This window comes from Myxocyprinus asiaticus, chromosome 33, assembly GCF_019703515.2.
Source record: "Myxocyprinus asiaticus isolate MX2 ecotype Aquarium Trade chromosome 33, UBuf_Myxa_2, whole genome shotgun sequence".
In the NCBI taxonomy this organism is placed as follows: Eukaryota; Metazoa; Chordata; class Actinopteri; order Cypriniformes; family Catostomidae; genus Myxocyprinus; species Myxocyprinus asiaticus.
In genome coordinates this window covers 38216593-38237387 of record NC_059376.1, presented here as the reverse complement: position 1 = coordinate 38237387, position 20795 = coordinate 38216593, and the positions used below count along the sequence as shown (strand labels likewise).

General features: G+C 38.0%; 1 protein-coding gene across 1 annotated transcript in view; it reads right to left on the bottom strand.

Annotated features, from left to right (window-relative positions):
• Positions 1-232: 232 nt before the first annotated feature.
• LOC127423915 (plexin A3-like) overlaps positions 233-20795 on the bottom strand; it is a 228008-nt gene continuing 207445 nt past the window's right edge. Inside the window, exons 21-32 of the mRNA XM_051668599.1 lie at positions 19507-19649; positions 18183-18439; positions 15129-15195; positions 10324-10470; positions 7286-7445; positions 5439-5542; positions 5223-5319; positions 4674-4864; positions 3436-3605; positions 2789-3001; positions 2313-2463; positions 233-374 (exon numbers count right to left, since the gene is read on the bottom strand). Of these exons, the coding sequence (XP_051524559.1) occupies positions 279-374; positions 2313-2463; positions 2789-3001; positions 3436-3605; positions 4674-4864; positions 5223-5319; positions 5439-5542; positions 7286-7445; positions 10324-10470; positions 15129-15195; positions 18183-18439; positions 19507-19649 (1796 nt within the window). The 3' untranslated portion in view covers positions 233-278. The remainder of the gene's footprint in view (positions 375-2312; positions 2464-2788; positions 3002-3435; positions 3606-4673; positions 4865-5222; positions 5320-5438; positions 5543-7285; positions 7446-10323; positions 10471-15128; positions 15196-18182; positions 18440-19506; positions 19650-20795) is intronic.

Sequence of the window (20795 nt, the reverse complement as noted above, 5' to 3'; positions counted from 1 at the left end):
AAGGAATTCGGTCCAGGCATTAGGGAGTGAGGGCGTTTGGGCGTACAGGTTCTGGTCCAGAAAAACATTGGGCTTCATATGCTGTGCTGTGGTTCCTTTAAGAGTTGATTGTCCAGTGTTTTAAGCCTCAACTTTTCGCTAGCACAAGCTGTTGATGTTCTATCACGGATCAGTCTGTATATTTCAGACACCCAATTCTGTTGCGATCCTCCCACCCCCCCAACCCCAAAACCCTCAAACTCCCCTCCCCTCCCGTTTCGACCAATCCTTTGCTGCCCTCAGCTGCTGCCAGACATCAGGTTAATGGCTTGTTCGAGTTTGTGTCTTAGCTTGTGTTTGCGGCAGTAGCCATCTCGATCCAGTGCAGTCAAGATCTGTACGAGAGAGATAAAGAGAGAGGCCATTAACTGAAGGCCAAAGCCATGTAATAATTCAATATTCTACAGTCATCATTCAGAGTTTCAAGATGTGCACTGGAGCTCATAATGACAATAATAAATGACCTCATCTGTACATTCATCAAGATCAAACCACTGATACAGAAACAACATTTGCTATACAAAACATCTTTAAACTAGTGATACACACTATCAGTCAACAGTTTGGAAACACTTGACTTAATCTATGTTTCTCATGATCAGAAAGACCTATGTATGAATTTCCTTACAAAAAACATAGTGTAGGAAAAGCAGCTGACAAGTATCTAGCATACATATGGACGCCTTGAACACTGTTTAAAAAGCCTCTCTGGCTGCACCTCATGAAGATGGTTGAGAGAATACCAAGAGTGTGCAGACTTGTAATCTAGGGAAAGATTGGCTACTTTGAAGATGCTAAAACATAAATATATAAAGATAATTTTGATTAAAGTTTTTTGATCACTGCATCAATTTTCATTACTCTATTTGTGTTATTTCAGAGATTGAAATAACATGAACATTTTTTGATTATATTTAAGGTCAAAACATACAGTACGTTAAGTACGTGAATGCAGACACAAGCTTGATTTCATGCACTATTGCATTCCAGAATGTGCCAGACTACAATTCTTTTTTTTAATTATTATTATTTTTATCCCCTTTTCTCCCAATATGGAATGCCCAATTCCCACTACTTAGTAGGTCATCGTGGTGGCACGGTTACTCACCTCAATCCGGGTGGTGCAGGACAAGTCTCAGTCAATCCGCGCATCTTATCACGTGGCTCGTTGTGCATGACACTGTGGAGAATCACAGCATGTGGAGGCTCATGCTATTCTCCGCGATCCACGCACAACTTACCACATGCCCCATTGAGAGCGAGAACCACTAATCGTGACCATGAGGAGGTTACCCCATGTGACTCTACCCTCCCTAGCAATCGGGCCAATTTGGCTGCTTAGGAGACCTGGCTGATTCACTCAGCATGGCCTGGATTCGAACTCACGACTCCAGGGGTGGTAGGACTACAATTCTTAATGCAAGTATGCACTGCATTCCCAACATTGCCCCAAGGTGCGCTATAGCAGACATTAGTGTGAAATATCTGCTTCTAGTGTTTAATCTTTTGTCAACTACTGTCATGATGGAGCAACAGTTTGAAGAGAAAATTGCTGAGCATGAAAATGTATGTCAATATATTTATAGCAACTCAGGGCTGGTATTTGGGGTATGTGGGTGGTTGGGGGGATAGAGTGCCCCTTGATCATTTCGATGTCAGTAAGACCTCCCCCCCCCTTACCTGAATAATAACATGTCTGGTTTTTTTAGCATTGCCAATGCGTTGGTCATGCACTCGCATCTGCATTTGCGTACCCGCGTTAAATGTGTTTCTGGCCTTAGAGTAAATGATAAAATATCTACGAGTCTAAAATGTGCAAAATAGTAATAAAAAAAAATAATGGTGTGTCCAAAATTTTGACTGATAGTATTCTGTTACACCAACTCATTGGTGGATATTTGTCTATTATAAGATTATTAGTATCAGCCAATAACTGTGCATGCTGATTAACAGATGTGTTAGTTCCCCCCATGTCAGTTCCAAAATCTACCAACAGTCTTAAATAGTGTGTAAAATAATTTAATTAATTGCTATCAATAAATTTAATTCTTTATCATATACATCTTTCAGAATAGTATCTGATTTAGCCACCATGCTCTCTAGATATGAGCCTTTGCAAAAAAACAAAACAAAAAACAAAAAACATTTTGGTTAACTTCTACTATTTAATTTTTAATCCCTCCAAACTTAATTTTGCTCAATATTAGATGTAAGACTACTGTTTAAATGTGTAATGTTTAGAAAAGAGTGTGAAATACAGTCAAATGTCTCACCTCTTCCTTGTACTTGTTGATGTAGAAGTACAGTTCACTGAGCGCGCTCAGCGTGTTGAACTCGTTACCATGGAGACGAGACTGCTCTACCAGATAAGCGTCCATGTCCTGATCACTAATACTCGGCATCTTACTGATGTCTCTGTAATATCTTGAAAACACAAACACACATGTATAAATCCTCTGGTTAAAAACAGTGATAAATGATATATTTGAATTTGTAATGAACAGTCTGCAATGGATCTACAAGAGTCTGAAAACTAAAACCAATTAATTTCTGTCTACAAAGCTGCCAAATAAAAGACTGTATAAAGTACATCTCCAGAATAAAAGGATGACTAATCAATGACTATCAACCTTAAACCTGCATTCTTTTGGTTACCCTTCTAGATCTTTAAACTCTAGGCTACATCAATCAGATAAATAATCTTTTATATTTTGTCATTACGGGTACAGAGTACAGGGGCTTCTTGTACCTCTCCACCCAGCTCTTGTAGTTAGGAATGTCTTTAGCGTAGAGGAGTTTGTTGGATGGAGAGTCTTTGCCCAGACGATGCTCAGATGTTGAGCAGGAGTCCATGAAGGTCTGAGCCACCACGGACAGACAGGCGTCTGTAATACTGTTCTTATGGATGTCAAAGACAAACTGAGGGTTCTTTATCACATTCACCCAAAACCGCAGAGGCAGGCTGGATGGAGAGAGACAGAGAGAGGTAGAGAGACAAAGCAGCATCCAATTACATCCAAACTAAAGCAAAAGGCTTTTTAGTGATTGCTGTTTGTTTTGAATCTCAATAAAATGTTATTTTTAGGGCAGTCTAATAAATCTAATTAAATGCATGGTATGGCAATTAATTAATCAAATTAATCACATGCCAATATTTGCTAAGAAAAGTCCCAAATGTAGACAATTCAAAGACAGAACGTTATTTATGGTAGATGACTGAAAAAAGTGGCTTTAGAAGTCAATATTTTGTTTGTGTCATTTCCATATAACTGAACACAAGCCTGTCACTACATTCATTAAACTGGAACAGAACTGCCAACCCAACTGGGCTTCAAAACATTCAAAACGGATGCTACAGGAAATGAGGTCAGAGACAGGAAGTGCTCTGTATCTTACCAGTTGCTCTTCCAGGTGTGCCGTACATCTGGATCAGTGATCTGTCTCTTGTCCGCCTGCTCGTCCAGGAAATCAAACATGTATTTGATGGCCAGCGGTAGAGCGCTGCCGCGATGAGCCGTGCTGAATACAGTCTCAAAAAGATCGTCCACAAACTTCTGCAGTGTGCCCTACAAATGCAATGCACACACTCAAGAGTTATGTGGAGGTTCTAACAAGGTTTTTAGGCTATACAACTGCTTTATTTCTGGCTGTTACCAGGATCATGGAAAAGCAGGTCAGGAAGTTTTCAGTATCTACAGTAGCAAACACTATTCAAATTGATGGTTTAAACTGACATGTTACATAGGCTACGGTTAATGTTTCTGCTAGTTTTATGGTCTAAGAGCAAAAAAGGTTTGAATCTTGAGGACGTCGAATTATTCTTATCCACAGTTTTCCTGACTAACCACTGGGTAGTGCTATTATGATTCTGATTGCCACTGGCCTGTTTTCTGGTTCTGGTCTCCACATGAAGCAATGTAGAAACTACCAAAACGAGTGATCCAGATGGAAAGCAACAACCATTTTAATTGTTAGTTGGAGTAATAATGAGTTCACACCCAACTTGTGTAGTTGTTGGCAGTCATAACCATAAATAAGTAGTTAATGACATCAACGTAACTAACCTCAGGCCATCTTGTCAAGTCATCTATGCACTCAGGTGAGACACTCTCAAAAGACGGTCATTGCAACTCTGTTAAGTATCGTCACTACGGAGCCAAATCAAATTTAATATGCTAAATGTCACTATATCCCCTATAAACATGCCGATGCAAGCTAGAACGCTGGAGATCGGAAAACTAGCTACAGTTACGAATCACGGAACACTTCGTGGAGCACGGATAAAACTTCTTTAAACAAAAGGCCACATCCACACAAGTTCATTTTGGTTTGAACATTTTTAGTTTCTTAATGTCGTCATTTTCTAAAGTGGCAATGGAGAGCGTTTTTTATTTTTGGTGGAGAACAACGGCGTTTGGTTGAGCCATGTTTGAAGCCACTGCAAAATAGCCGATGTACACTCACCTGTGACCGCACATCATTTGAACATCACAAATGTGGCTAGTTGCTTGGCAGCTGTAAACCGTAACTGAACAAACTATGTTTTTAGAGAAAATGTTTTGCCATGTTTTACAGAGTTTTTACCCCAAAGAAAGGGAGCTTTAGGAATTCTGCTTTGCATTGTGCCTTGGTACCTTGGTAGCCAGTAAGCGTGTGAGGTAAATCTCAGAGACCATCTTGCTCCCACGGTCTCCCTCGCGCTGGTCTGCATGCTCGTGGTTCTTCACGAGGTGCCAGAGTTTGGTGCCCGTCTCCTGGTCAGGAGTGATCATGGGAGCTCTTGATCGTAAACTGTCTGGACTACTAGAGGTCCTGAGGAGGCTCTCTGCACCACCACAACAACAATCCAGGTTAGAGATGAGTACTTCAATCCAATTCTTTAAGGGGTAGTTCACCCCAAAATGAAAATTGTCATCATTTACAACAAAAAGCATATGGATTTGGAACAACATGAGGGGGACTATAATTGCAGAATTTTAATGTTTGTGGTGAACTGCCCCTTTAAGTGCTAAATCCAACTGAATTCAGACAAATAGAGCTAGTGAAACAGTTCACAATTTCAGCCTCTCAGTCAAACATACTTCACATGGCAAAAATTCTCAAAGCCACCATGATATGTTCAACAAACAAGACCAAAGCGGAGGATTGTGTGACATAAAGTGATCCGAGAGACAGCGGCTTACCGTATCGACTGAGGGAACGGGTGAATGTGAAGGAGTTGGCAATGTTGTAAGCGGATACTTGCTTCTGAACCAAAGCCACCAAAGACCCATCTGTCATCTGAGATGGAAAAGGAAAACTATTAAAAAACATGTGCATCTCATATCATAGGAATAAACAACAAGCATTTGTGAACTTGCGTAACATCACATAGTAGCCGTCAGGAACTGTTGTCAAACCTGGTAGTGTGCCAGTGTGTTTAGTCTCTTCCAGTCACTCTCGATCTTTGTGGTGACATCTTCATCTTGGAGGATAATTCTGGTTAGTCGACCCTGCCGCCATTCTGTAGAACGATAAAGTCAATTGCGTTGATGTTTTGGAAGTTTCATAAACTCAGCTCATTTCTCAAGGTAAATCTTTTGATTTTGGTACCTTTCCCTTAAAAATGATGTAGGGTGGGGCTTTATTTAATCCATCTGGATTTGATTGTATCGTGAAATGTTGGGCTATGATATTATTGGTTAATATCATTTTTCTCCACCCACACGGCCGAGGTTGCATCAACAAAAGTGAAAAGTAATTTCAGAGGGGCAAAAAGTTGTTTCATTTTAATGAAAGATTATGAACACAAACATGTTTTTCTTTAAAATAGCTTGAACAATAAGACCAGGGACATTTATTTATAATGTTTTGTCACGGTCAATTTTGATTTCACGTTGTCTTTAAAGACCACATCAAATAGCTTTCTTTTGTATGTTGACTGAAACAGGAAGTTGGGGCAGGACATCCTTAAGGATAATTTGCTAGAGGAAGGGACATTCTCATCCTAGAGAGAGCTTTTGATTGGACAAAATTGTGCATAGTGCAAGATGGTTTTCAATTCTTCCGGAAGAGAAACACTGTGAATTTTAAAAGTGCATACCTGCATTTATAGTTAATTTTGTACACTAGCATATAGATGACCTCAATACTAAAAGACATGGGGCTCTATTTTCATGAGTGCACAAAGTGCAGCGCTAATTGCTGATTCTAAGCGCAAGTGTACGTGTGAAACCTGTGGGTGTATTGTGTGTTATTGAAGTGGTGCAAAGCGCAATTTGCTATTTTCCCGAGAAATAGTCATTGGGCATAGACGTTTCAGCACCACGTCTGTTTTCAGTGCAAAGTCTAAATTCAGTTCCTACATTTGCAGTTTGCTTAATAATTTTATATATGATACAATTTATATTGGTATTTTTCCACCTGTTGTTGTACAGTGATTTTTGAGGCCAACTAAATAAGCTGGAGAGGGTAAAATGTTTGGATTTGGTATGATTTTTTTGACCACTTCGTTATATGATTATATTTTCGATTGAAGTGTCAATTAAATGTAGAAATATTTTTGGTTTAATGTTTTGTGTTTCAATAAATAGATGTTATTTTTCAGAATTAAAATCTACCGGTACAACTGAAGTATGTGTTGATATAATCACTTTTAATAATTGCCATGAGATGTGTGTCCGTGAAAATGATTAATAATGCTTACATTCTTTATAATTAATGGAGCGTAAATCCAAATACTGACAAGAACCACATTTTCTATGTGAATTTAAGGAGCGCGTCATAGAAATACAACAAGACATTCAACAAGGATGCAGTTAATGCATAAAAGAACTTCAGTCAATATTTCTATTCTTCTAATTCATTGCAAACAGTTAATTTACACTACCAACTTCTTATGTGCCATCTTTTGTATATCGCTGGTGCTTGACAGGGAACGGATTATTTAATAGGACACAGATGGTGCCAGAAAAGGACATCAAAATTAAATTGCACTTGTCCCAGCCCATTGGCACTTTGCGTGCCCAATTTCGCCAAACCCACTTGTGCATAGACTTAGTGCATGCTTGCGTGAAAATACCAAAACATCATGGCCATGCCCATTGACTTTGTGTGCATGACTTATGACAAAGCGTTGCGCTTAGCGCTCTTAAAATAGGACCCATGGACTAAAAGCCACGAAAGTCCAATTTTGATTTAAGGGGGCCTACAAAAGCTTATGTCATAGATATGAATTCAGACATAGGTTGTAAGCAGAGTTATTTACCCAAGTCCATGTCGTCGGCCTGCGGTCGCTGAGAGTACGGGATGCCTTTGTACACAGCATCTAGCAGCTTGTCCTTCACCTGAGTGATCGTGTCACAGTTTAGCACCTTAACAGGGATTTCTGTACCTGCCTCTCCCTCCGGAGCAATACACATGAGTGTCTAAGAGAAATTGAAAGAGATGAAGAGATCTTTAGCATAAAAGGCAACACTTAGACCACATCCAGACTAACCCTCATATTTCTGTTTGAAAAAGCATTCATTTCGCTGTTTAATTCTCTTATTCCCACTAGAATGGTGTATTCCTCCATCAAAAAAGGGGGTTTCGAAAATGCTCTACGTTACTGCATACTTTGGAAAACAGTAACATTTTAGTAAAAACGCATTAGTGTGGAAGTGGACAAAGTCATTCAATAGCTTTATGTTTATGGTGCGGCTTTGTCATTTTTGGTGCTTGTCAGCCCCAGTGCCCATTCACTTTTTTTATTATATGGAAAAGCAGCTTGGGCATTCTGTCAAACTTCTCTTTTGGGTTCCACAGAAAAAAAAGTCATATGGGTTTGGAGTGACATGAGTACAAGAGAATGGACTGGTAAATGATAATTAGTTTTTGGGCAAACTATTCCATTTAAAGGGTGTGGAAAGGTCAACACACATTATTATTATTATTATTATTATTATTATTATTATTATTATTATACACAGCTTGGAGGCCCTATTTCACTCTGGTCTGCCAGTGTATCAAAGATTGATCTGGATCCCATTTCAAGCTTCAGCTTGATTTATCATGATAGCCATCTCAACTTTAACTGTTATGTCGATGGTGAAATATTTATCTGCCTGCAAAGCGACATTTAGAATATGTGAAATGCTCAGGTTTTGATAAAACGGTCACAGATCGATAAAAACAAACTGCACGAGGCAACTGATCCGGCCACAAATAAGGATTCATGTGGCACTTCTGAAAGTAAAAGAGATGCAGTACTTGAAGCAGATGTGTGATATTTTTTCCCCCTGTTAAAATACTTTCTCCTATCCCAGCATAACATGCAGAGTAAGTAAGCCATTTGCAGGTTGATTCCTTCCAAAAATTTAAATAATGTGGCACTGTCAAAATACGGCTCTGTTTGTTTGAGCATCCCAACTGTCTTACAGTGCATCTATTGAATTTTCTAACAGATTATGAACAAAATTTCTGCTGAAAAACCCATTGTAAATCTTCATAAAGGAAGGCACTGTCTATATTGCATTGTTAAAAAAAAAAAAATGCAGAATGTTCAAATGTGTTCATCAGTTATTATATGCAGGCAGTAGCATAAACAAATCAAAATCATAAAAAAAGAAAACATGACTGTCAGTAACACATACGTATAACAGTTTCATAAACAGGCAGTGGAGTTACATTAAAGAGCTCAGCATTTATTATGAACCCAACACTCTGATGTATCTCCATTCACACCATGACAAAAGTCCATGTAAATTCATGAGAGAACCTCATGCGCATGGGCTGCGTTAATCGTGTGATTAAAACAATGCAACTGGCACTGATGCGTGACTGTGCATTTGTGATCGTGGCTACTCGCTGATCATAAATTCACAGCAATTCCTGCCCTTCAGCAGCAGTTCACACACGAGAAGTTTGTGATTAAAACCCAATTATTCAGTAAATTACAGAATTCTCCCAGAGACATAGCGAAGCTATATTTGGGACATCCAGCGCTGGTTTAGGAAAGGGACTTTTCCCCTTTTTCTCCCAATTTGGAATGGCCAATTTCCAATGTGCTTTTAAGTCCTCATGGTCACGTAGTGATTTGCCTCTGTCCGGGTGGTGGAGGACGAATCCCAGTTGCCTCCGCGTCTGAGATCGTCAACCCACGCATCTTATCACATGGCTTGTTGAGCGTGTTGCCACGGAGACAGCGCGTGTGGAGGCTTCACGCCATCCACCGCGGCATCCACGCTCAACTCACCATGCGCCCCACCGAGAACGAACCACATTATAGAGATCACGAGGAGGTTACCCTTTGGTTGCTTAGGAGACCTGGCTGGAGTCACTCAGCACGCCCTGGGATTCAAACTAGCGAACTCCAGGGGTGGTAGCCAGCGTCTTTACCACTGAGCTACCCAGGCCCCCAGGAAATCTGGGTTTTATGAACACAAGGGATAGCTTTTAGTTAACCCAAATCTAAAAAAAAAACAAAAAAAAAAAAAACAAAACAAAAAAAAAAACTGTAGACTATTTATGGTTGCCAGGCAACATAGCAACTTGTTGCTTTAATACAGAATGTATGATCACAGGTGTGTGTTTATCTGCATTTTACATCGGCTTTGGACACAGCTCATCCAATCAGAATTTAGAGTCGGAACTAAACATTTAAAAAGTCATGATGCATTGCATCATTTAAAATCGTAATTGAAATGAGTCATTGTGAGAGAAAATATTTACACCCCTAATGAACATACCTCCATATACACTGACTGTAAGCACTGTGTTCACAGGTGTGTCTGACCTTTCTTGACAACCCCTGGAAGACTCACTTTAGAGCTGACAGCTAAGACAGCTGAACAACTATGCCACTTATCAATTACCTTATGCTGACCTATACTAAATACGGTGGAATTGATGGGCTGTCTTATAGCTTTAACTACCACTGAGGAGCCATAGATTAAGCCTCATTTATTGGACGACTCATATTGTTCAATTTAAAATCAATGCACAGAGCTCTGTCGGTACAGACAGTAAATATGCCAACAGCACTGACCATAATTTGTGCAGGTTTCAGTGAAGTTCTCAGTGTCACAGGTGTTTGTGCAATTTACCACTCTTTTGAGCAGTAGTTTTGTGTGTGTGTGTGAGGACAGACATACAGGCAGAGAGATAACTACATTGATAATTATAGAAATCTAAAAATTACACTCCCAATCCAACATAAGCTGAAGTCACACAATTGGTCTGGCAAACACTCTCTTTTGTGAGAATGGGGAAACAGGAAGTGGGATTATGGGATACATGAGAGAGCTTCACCATGGGGACACTGACCAGCTGCTTGTAGTCGATTTGCTGTCGGATAAGCTTGTCCTCGCTTAGGGAGTATCGCGCCTCTCCTGTGATAGCGTCTATGGGCCCCTTCTCCATCTGCTGCTTTATAGCACAGTAGAGCATGAAGAGAGGCTCACCAGCACACTCCTGCAGAGAGAGAGAGAAAGTGAAAAAAGTATTATGCCCATTTATAATATCTGTCAAGGTTTCTTGCATTAAAAACAGTCACAATTTAGTTTTACACATCCATTTTCACTCTTTCTATGACCCTTGGAATTAATCTGGCTGTTTTTGCGACTAACTTTAAGACAAAGGCTATATGTACAGTAAATGACCTCTGCCGTGATTGGCAAAGTTTTATGTTCCAGCGCAGCACACACTGTAATTTATCAAGGCAGGTAAACACTAAATGGTAGTTGAAAGTTTCATGGTTCTCATGTCAATACTGTAATGATTCTGAATGGTTTTGGTGAATTAGCAAGGGAGCTTTGCTTTGTCAACAACATACTGTAATAGAAGTGGTTTTCAACTAGTTTTGTTTCAGGACCCAGATTTTACACTGGACATCAAGTGGTGAACCAACACACAAAATGTATTATTATTTATAAGGCTCTCAATCAATTAAAATTAATCAATGAATCACTAATATTTGCTGAAATCTCCCCCCAAATAAAGATAATGGTCACACTTTATATTAGGTGGCCTTTACTACTATGTACTAACATTAAATACATACAAGACTATTTACTGTGTAACTACATGTTGTTCTGCAAAATTCCCACATTTGCTGCTACTGAGGGTGAGATACGGGTAGGTTTAGGATTATGGGTTAGAGTTAGGTTTTGGGGTAAGGGTTGGGTTAGGGGTGAAGTTAACAGTGTTACTACAATGTAATTAAATGCAAGTACTTTAAATGTAATTACAATGCAACAACATGTATGTACATAATAAGTACATTGTACATAGTAGTTAAGGCCACCTAATATAAAGTGGGTCAAAGATAATTCTATAAATAAAATAAAGTTTATAATTTAATATTTTAAAATTTTGTATATGTATATATATTATTATATATGTATATTGGTGGAATTTAATAATGTAACGGGTTTTTTTGTGTTCCATTTGAGCTATTTTATTTTTGCATACATTTTTTTTAACACATCATTTTTTTACTTTAGTTAATTTACTCTAAATTACACTAAATAAATGTGTTAAATCAACAGCCTTAATTATTTAATTATTATATTAAGACAATAATTTACAGTACAAAACACATTGCGGCACAAACCATGTTTATTCTCATTACAAGTGCACCTGTTTTAATGTAATCTGGTGTCTATACCTTGCAAAGACCTGCGGCTCAGTTTTGCGTCACAGCCCACCAGTTCAAAACTACTGCCTTATTATAGTATTTCTACATAGTACCTCAAATACGTTTTTATTTCAAAAGAACAATTCTGTTTTGCTTTTTATATCCACTTTAAAACCTTTTACCTTTAAAAAATATACTAAGGAACATAAGCCTGCTTCCTGTGCAAAATACCACAGAATGGCATTTCAATAAATCAGACAGGTTGTAATTTTCACAGACTTCGAATTGCTTAATTGCACGGAAAAGTGGCCGAAAGGAGAGGAAAAAAAATATTCTAACCATCAGGAAGCATAGGAGTGAAATCTAGTGGTGAGCAGTACAGAGAAAGAAAATACGATCATGAGAATAAGAAAGATGGCCAATCGCGGCTCTTCTCAGATGACATTTGTGAAGCATACAGAAGTCTCCAATTACCCACTTAAACACGTTTGATGACTAAACAGTGATACTGTGGGGAGGCTATTATTTAGTTCTTAGGCGAGATCAGCTTGACATTATTAATTACAGTATGGCATCTTGATTCGCACTCTGCTAACAGACAGAGAGGGCTAGCCAGCATCCATACCTAACAGCACGCTATTCCAAACCAGCGTCTTAGATGCATCTGAACTCCATGTCAAATGCATTTTAGTTTCATGATATAAATCATATTCTCATCTTTCTATTGAGGCTGTATGATTCTGTATGCATTTTGGCTCCATTTACTATGCCTAGGATGGGTGTTAAAACCTTGTTATGACACAACAGATGTGCGTCACGGGATTCACGCCAGGTTTCACTTGCTAATGGTCACGTTTGAACATGGAGTTCACGCAATTTAACGTATGCAGTGTAAATGCAAATGACATGAAAGGATAAGCTCTAAAGCACTTTATAAAAAATATTTACGCACACCCTTTATCTTGTATTGTCGTACTTGCATAAGGTAAACGCATTAGCAACCCCTTTTATTTCTGTAATGCGTCACACTGCAAAACATTTCTTTCTTAATTAGTATTTTTTGTCTTGTTTTCCTGTAAAAATAAATAAATATTCTTAAAACAAGATATATTTACTTAACAAGCGAAATTGCATAAGATATAAAGTCTTTCAGAGAAATCTGACCAAATTTAGTAAAGGTTATGCTTAAAACAAGAAGAAAAATCTGTCAATAGGGGTAAGAAAAACCTTTGAATTAAGTTTGAATTGAGTTATTTTTCTTGCCCAATAGGCAAACAGTTTTTTCTTGTTTTAAGCATAAATCTCACTAATTTTAGGTTTCTCTGAAAACAAGACAAAATATCTTAAGCAATTTTGCTTTGTCAAGTAAATATATCTTGTTTTAAGAATGGTTTAGATAATTTTACTGGAAAACAAGAAAAAAAAATACTAATTTAGAAAATGATTTTTTTTTTGCAGTGCATATTTTTAGAGTGAAACAGGATATTCAATGAGAACAAATGGTGGGATTTCATTTTATCATTCAGAATTTGATTGGATAATAAAAAGTTAGATGGGTGTGGTCTCTATAGACCTTATTCACGCTAGCGCCACCTTTGATTTTTAATGGGAATGACAACGAGGCTGTGAGGGACAGACTTACTATCTATTCAAATGGCACGAATGGTATAATGCTCCAAAATCACATCTGATTTTCCACAACTCATGTTGTCTGGAGATCTTTGTATACTGAATGTTCTTAGAAAGATATTTTATCAATGTTTTGTCCGCAAAACTATCCAAAAACACTTTAAACTGCAGTACAGCCCATTGAAAAGACTGTAAGTCGATCCCTCACAGCCTCATTGTCATTCCCATTAAAAATCAAAGATGGCATGAATAAGGTCTATATGATAGCTGGTTGGAGAGGGGGAGTTACAAAATAAGAGAGCTTGGTGACTTAGTTAAGGGGGAAAAAAAACTGTGCATTTTGAAAATTCATGAAGATAAACTTTTTTCTTCTTCGGGATAACAAAATAGTGCACAATAAGACTGATGTTGTTCTATGAAAAAGTAACTCAAATGTGTTTGTAACAAAATTTTTGGATGAAGTATCCTTTTAAAAAACTAAATAGGGTTCATTTAGATTTCATATTGATTTTAAACTTTCAAAAATATTCCAAACTGATGTTTGGAAATAATCATCACTCATATCAGAGAAAAGCTGACTAAAGTTCTTCAACAGGTCTCTGAAGGTAATGTATACAACATAAACATCCTTTCAAATTATGCAACAGATATAAACATACACTATATGGCCAAAAGTTGGTGGACACCATGTGCTTGATGAACATTTGATTTCAAAACCTTAGGCATCAAATTCCCCCTTTGCTGTAATAACAGCTTCCACTCTTTTGGGAAGGCTTTCCACTATACTGTATGTAGTATCATGGCTGCAGGGATTTGCTCTCATTCAGACACAAGGCTATCAGTGAGGTCAGGAACTGATGTTGGTCGATGGGGCTTACAGTTACAGTTGCTGTTCCAATTCACCCCAAAAGTGATCAATGGGGTTCAGGTCTGGGCTTTGTGCAGGCCAGTCAATTTCTTCCACGCCAGACACAGTAAACCATTTCTTTATGGTCCTCACTTTGTTCACAGGGGCACTGTCACGCTGGAACAGAAAAAGGCTATCCCCAAACAGTTGCCACAAATTTGGAAGCACACAAAGCTCAAGCCATTACATAAAGAAACATTTTTCTTTACTGGATTTAATGGAGTAACCAAATTTGTTAATTAGAACGGGGTGTCCACAAACTTTTGGCCATTGTATCTAAACATTTGGCCAACAATATAAACTACCATATGGGCCATATGAGAGGATGCGCTCACACAAAGATTGCACTATATAGTCCTAGGTCAGACTAAGGAAGCATTTCGGGGTAATTACTTCTAGAGGCCCATGTGGTGGCCAAAAACACTTTAACATCTGTACTGATGGGACTTAAAGACACTGGGCGGCCAGCCAGAGCTACATTCCGGGAGGCAATTCCAGCCTGGAATGCACAATCGGCCTGATGTTCTCGCCCTTAACGCTAATAGCCATCTGAATCTGCTTTAATACAGCACCGTTTGGGCTGCGGAAGCCACAAGCCGGGTGTCTTGGTCAACTTTGGAACACCTGACAGGATGTGGGTTTGAGTGAATGCCCTTGTGGCCTCACGGGGATGATTTCAGGCTTTGGTGGAAGCCGTGACATTCCGTAATTGCTATCTGGACCGTAGGCTTTAGAGAGATTTATAAGTGGCTTCACAATGAGTCAGCCATCAGCGCAGAGAAATCTTCTCACACAAATTAAACAGGATGCTAGTTAGCCAGGGTGAAATTAGAGGTTGTTATTCATTTAACAGTGGTCAAGTAGCCATTTCTGAACTGAGAGGAATCGGTAGAACTGTATAAATAGACTTGTATATTAAATAAAAATAAGGTAAATCGACAACATAGAAACACAAACCTTAAGGAAACGGTGAAGGAGGAAAGTGAACCAGTTAGTGAGCATCTTCTCAGCCACAGATTCAGTTCTGCAAAGGAAAACCAATGCAATTAATAATGCTAATAAGCAGCATTTCACATTGTTTGCAGCACAGCAACTTGCTAAAAGCCAGCTGTTAAAACTGCAGTGACTGCCCGTACCAGTTTATAATTTTAAAATTGACAAAATTTACCAGTTCTTGCATAGTATCTATATTTACAACAGAACCATATTATCCACAGGTTCAACTATGGATGACTCCTCATTAGCATGGTTAGATCAACTATGGTTTCTATAAAGCAAACTACAGTAACTGATATGAAAACTAGTAGTCTAAACACATTTAGAAACTAAAACGCTTCAGCTACTGTCATAATTGTAATAAAAATGAAATAGATTTTATCATATCCCTCATATGTATGAATCCACAACATTTGCACACAAAAAAAGAAAAAATTACTATAGTAAAATCAGGAAAGTGGCGAATCAACCAAGAACTATTTTTGATTATTTGTATTGTTTCAAGAAGTTTTTAAACTCATCTCATGCACTACAATGTTGAAGTATTAGTACACCTTTATTATTTTGTTGTAGTAATATCTGACCAAATATAAGGTATATTTTTACCCTAAAATGAAAATAATTTAGTTCCAAACCCACATGGCACATAAAAAGCACACATAAAATAGTCCACGTGAGTTGGGCAGCATATTGCATGTCTTCATTTTACAAAAACAAAGCAAGTTCTCGTGTGAACAAACTAAAAACAAAGCAAGTTCTTGCGTGAACAAGCGAAAAAACAAATCAAGTTCTCACATAAACAAGCTAAAAAACAAAGAAAGTTTGCATGTAAACAAGCTAAAAAACAAATCAAGTTCTCGCGTGAACAAGCTAAAAAACAAATCAAGTTCTCGCGTGAACAAGCTAAAAAACAAAGCAAGTTCTCGTGTGAACAAGCTAAAAAACAAAGCAAGTTTGCACGTAAACAAGCTGAAAAACAAAGCAAGTTCTCACATAAACAAGCTAAAAAACAAAGAAAGTTTGCATGTAAACAAGCTAAAAAACAAATCAAGTTCTCGCGTGAACAAGCTGAAAAACAAATCAAGTTCTCGCGTGAACAAGCTAAAAAACAGCAAGTTCTTGTGTGAACAAGCGAAAAACAAAGCAAGTTTGCACGTAAACAAGCTGAAAAACAAAGCAAGTTCTCACATAAACAAGCTAAAAAACAAAGTTTGCATGTAAACAAGCTAAAAAACAAAGAAAGTTCTCGCGTGAACAAGCTAAAAAACAAAGCAAGTTCTCGTGTGAACAAGCGAAAAACAAAGCAAGTTTGCACGTAAACAAGCTGAAAAACAAAGCAAGTTCTCGCGTGATCAAGCTAATACAAAGCAAGTTCTCGCGTGAACAAGCTAAAACAAAGCAAGTTCTCGCGTGAACAAGCTAAAACAAAGCAAGTTCTCGCGTGAACAAGCTAAAACAAAGCAAGTTCTCGCGTGAACAAGCTAAAACAAAGCAAGTTCTCGCGTGAACAAGCTAAAACAAACCAAGTTCTCGCGTGAACAAGCTAAAACAAAGCAAGTTCTCGCGTGAACAAGCTAAAACAAAGCAAGTTCTCGCGTGAACAAGCTAAAAACAAAGCACGTTCTCACGTAAACAAGCTAAAAAAACGAAGCAAGTTCTCACGTAAACAAGCTAAAAAAACGAAGCAAGTTCTTACGTAAACAAGCTAAAAAACAAAGCAAGTTCTCGCGTGAACAAGCTAAAACAAAGCAAGTTCTCGCGTGAACAAGCTAAAACAAAGCAAGTTCTCGCGTGAACAAGCTAAAACAAAGCAAGTTCTCGCGTGAACAAGCTAAAAACAAAGCAAGTTCTCATGTAAATAAGCTAAAAAACAAAGCAAGTCCTCGTGTGAACAAGCTAAAAACAAAGCAAGTTCTCGCGTGAACAAGCTAAAAAACAAAGCAAGGTCTTACGTAAACAAGCTAAAAAACAAAGCAAGTTCTCGCGTGAACAAGCTAAAACAAAGCAAGTTCTCGCGTGAACAAGCTAAAACAAAGCAAGTTCTCACGTGAACAAGCTAAAACAAAGCAAGTTCTCGCGTGAACAAGCTAAAACAAAGCAAGTTCTCGCGTGAACAAGCTAAAACAAAGCAAGTTTTTGCGTGAACAAGCTAAAACAAAGCAAGTTTTTGCGTGAACAAGCTAAAACAAAGCAAGTTCTCACGTGAACAAGCTAAAACAAACCAAGTTCTCGCGTGTACAAGCTAAAACAAAGCAAGTTCTCGCGTGAACAAGCTAAAACAAAGCAAGTTCTCACATGAACAAGCTAAAAACAAAGCACGTTCTCACGTAAACAAGCTAAAAAAACGAAGCAAGTCCTTACGTAAACAAGCTAAAAACAAAGCAAGTTCTCATGTAAATAAGCTAAAAAACAAAGCAAGTCCTCGTGTGAACAAGCTAAAAACAAAGCAAGTCCTCGCGTGAACAAGCTAAAAAACAAAGTTCTCGCGTGAACAAGCTAAAAACAAAGCAAGTTCTTACGTAAACAAGCTAAAAAACAAAGCAAGTTCTTACGTAAACAAGCTAAAAAACAAAGTATGTCCTCACGTGAACAAGCTAAAAACAAAGCAAGTTCTCGCGTGAACAATCTTCTTTCATTTTGCTCATGAACACATAACAGACATCAAGATTTGAATTGAAAAATCAATAACATTACATTTTGTTGTTTCTCGCGAAACCTATCATGTTTCTTCAGAAGACTTAGAGTATGATGCGTGAGCCACATGGACAACTTTTATGATGCTTTTGGATGTTTTTATCAAAGTCCCTATCAACTGCCATTTTGTTGAAAAGATGGACTGTAATATATGTTACACTTTTTCCTTTTGTGTTCCGCATAAGAAAATCCAGGTTTGGAACGACATGAAGATGAGAAAATGTTGACAAAATGTTCATTTTTGGGTGAACTACACCTTTAACACTTATCCACATACACTATAAACAAAGTTATACAATAAAAATACAGTTAAACTGTTACCGTCTGAGCAGCAATTTGGGATGGTTCCGGTTCTCCAGGTTCTTTTCGATCAGATCAGCTAGCAGCTGTTTGAGCACCACAGTGGCGTACTCCATCCGTCCCTGCAACGCCGCCATCAGGAGGGAGGCCACATTGCCACGATCCCGCATGGAGAAGGATCGCTGAGCTTCCAGTGTATGAATGAAGGTCAGCAGAAACATCTTGTTGTGTAGCAGCTGACTGAACAAACGCAGGGCCTTCTCCACATTAGCTGGTGACTGGGAGGAGACAGAACATTTGATTAAAGGCATAGTTCACCCACAAATTAAAGATTTGTCATCATTTACTCACCCTCATGTCATTGCAAACCTGTATGACTTCCTTTTTTAAGTGGAACACAAAAAAGAGAACATTTGAAGAATGTTTATGAAGATCTTACCCATACAATGAAAGTGAAAGGGGACTGAGACTTTCAAGCTCCAAAAATGACAATAAAGCACCATAATAGGAGTCCATATGATTTGTGTGCTATATTTCAAGTCTTTCGAACCCATATGATAGATTTGTGTGAGAAGCAGAAAGAAATGTAAACAGTCACTCACTGAAAATCACTCTTAAATTCTAATTTTCATTTCTTCATATTCAAACTTGCAGAGATCTGAAAGTTTTAAAGGAGAGGAAGATTTTGAGTGAATAAATCATTTTGGTCTGTTCCTCATACATACCTTTCATATGGGTTCAGAAGGCTTATAATATAGCGCACAAGTCTTACTGACTACTTTTATGGAGCTTGACAGCCTTAGTTCCCGTTCACTTTAATTGAATGGAATTTGTTTTTTTTGCTTAACATCTCCTTTTGAGTTCCACAGAAGAAAGTCAGTCATACAGGTTTTGAATGGCAAGAGGGTGAGAAAATAATGACAGAATAAACATTTTCGGGTGAACTACACTTTTAAATGAAGTAGAAGAATGGAAGAACTGTTCTTTCTTGCTAACTATTTTTCAAAATATTTTTTTATGGTGAGACACGTCTCTAGATGGCAATTCCACCAGGGCATCACACGGCTGCTGATTTTATTCAGCCTGAGGTTTTAATTAAAACTCAAGCTTAAAGAGGGACGTTTACTGTGAAGTTGACTACTGAGACAGCATTACCGCAGTAGCTTCAGAGCTTAGGGGATCTTTTTTAAAGCACATCTATGAGTTTCTTTGTTTTCTTTTTTGGCAGAAGGATTAAAAGAAAAGGGTCTATAAATTGTGGCAACCTAATTATTGCCACTTGCAAGTGAAAGACTACACCCGGGGACAAAAGAATGGAACCAATAGGTTGTAAAAGCTCGCTTACATCCAGCTCCTTCAGAACAGGGTGCTCTTCGATACCGGGGAACATCACTCGCATGGTGTAGGTACGATATTCCAAGAAAGGGATCTTTACACCGTCCATGTCGTTGGTTAGCTCTTGGATGTCTGTTTGCAGCTCGGCAAATGCTAAGAAAAATAAGGAACAAAAATATGCATCCATCAGACCTAAAATAAAATATACACAGGTATTTCTTAAACCTTGGGAAATGTTAGCACTGTAGACTTCTAGAAAGTCTTGTTTCCAATATATTTTGAGGTTATCAGCCAAACAGAATTAATCTTGAAACTTTTGGTTAATTTCCAGGTTAAAAAAATTAATAAATAAAAAAATCCAACATTTTCATTCTGGTCTCTGACTTTATATCAGCATTATGTCAGCCATGTCTAGATCGGTATCTGTCATTAAAACCCAATATCGACCACTAGTGATATGTATGCAGTACAGTCTTAGTCGTTTTCTGTTAAAGCATCCCCACTGATGGCTGTCACAAAAATGACACAGTAACCTAATAAATCACAAAAACAAGCACAAAACTTGCATCTATTCCAGTTCTTCATAGCATTCTTTTAATGAATGCATGAAAAATACAGTGGCGCATCTGCCCGAGTTACAGATCCTTTAAACCCGTGAATAAAACCAGTATCAAAGGATGAGGACTTTATGACGTCATGACCCAGTTCAATCGCTCCACAAAGACTGCGTCAAACTCTGCAAGAATCCAGGCTACAGCCTCAGTACAGCAGTGTGAGAACATCCAACTCTCTAGTTTCCAAATACAACACTGCAATCTGGGCGCCCACAGGAGATATTGCATACAATAAAATAATACATCACAGCTCCATTTGATTTATCCTACGGCTTAAGACCATTAGTAGCTAATTAAAACACTCAACGCACCTGTCGGAAACAGCTTGATACGGCCATATGCACCACAGATGATGAACTATAAAAAAAAGTGTGGGCTGTGTAGGGCAGGTGTGAGGCAAAATTCAGAATTTAAGAATTGGCTCCCTTTCAATTCTTAAGTTGTAATTTGAATTGAACTGGATTTTGAATTGCAAGTACAGGGAGAAGAATTTACTGAATTACAATTCAAATAAATTCAACACAATCACGCAACAAAAAAAGTTCATAATTATTTCGACTTATACCCTTTTATTCCGTAATATGTTAAATATATTTTCTCAACTGATTAGACATATTTCTCTTAACTAAGTTAAATGCTTTTAAAAAAAGACACAGTCTTTTTAAACAAATTGAAACTTTTCAAT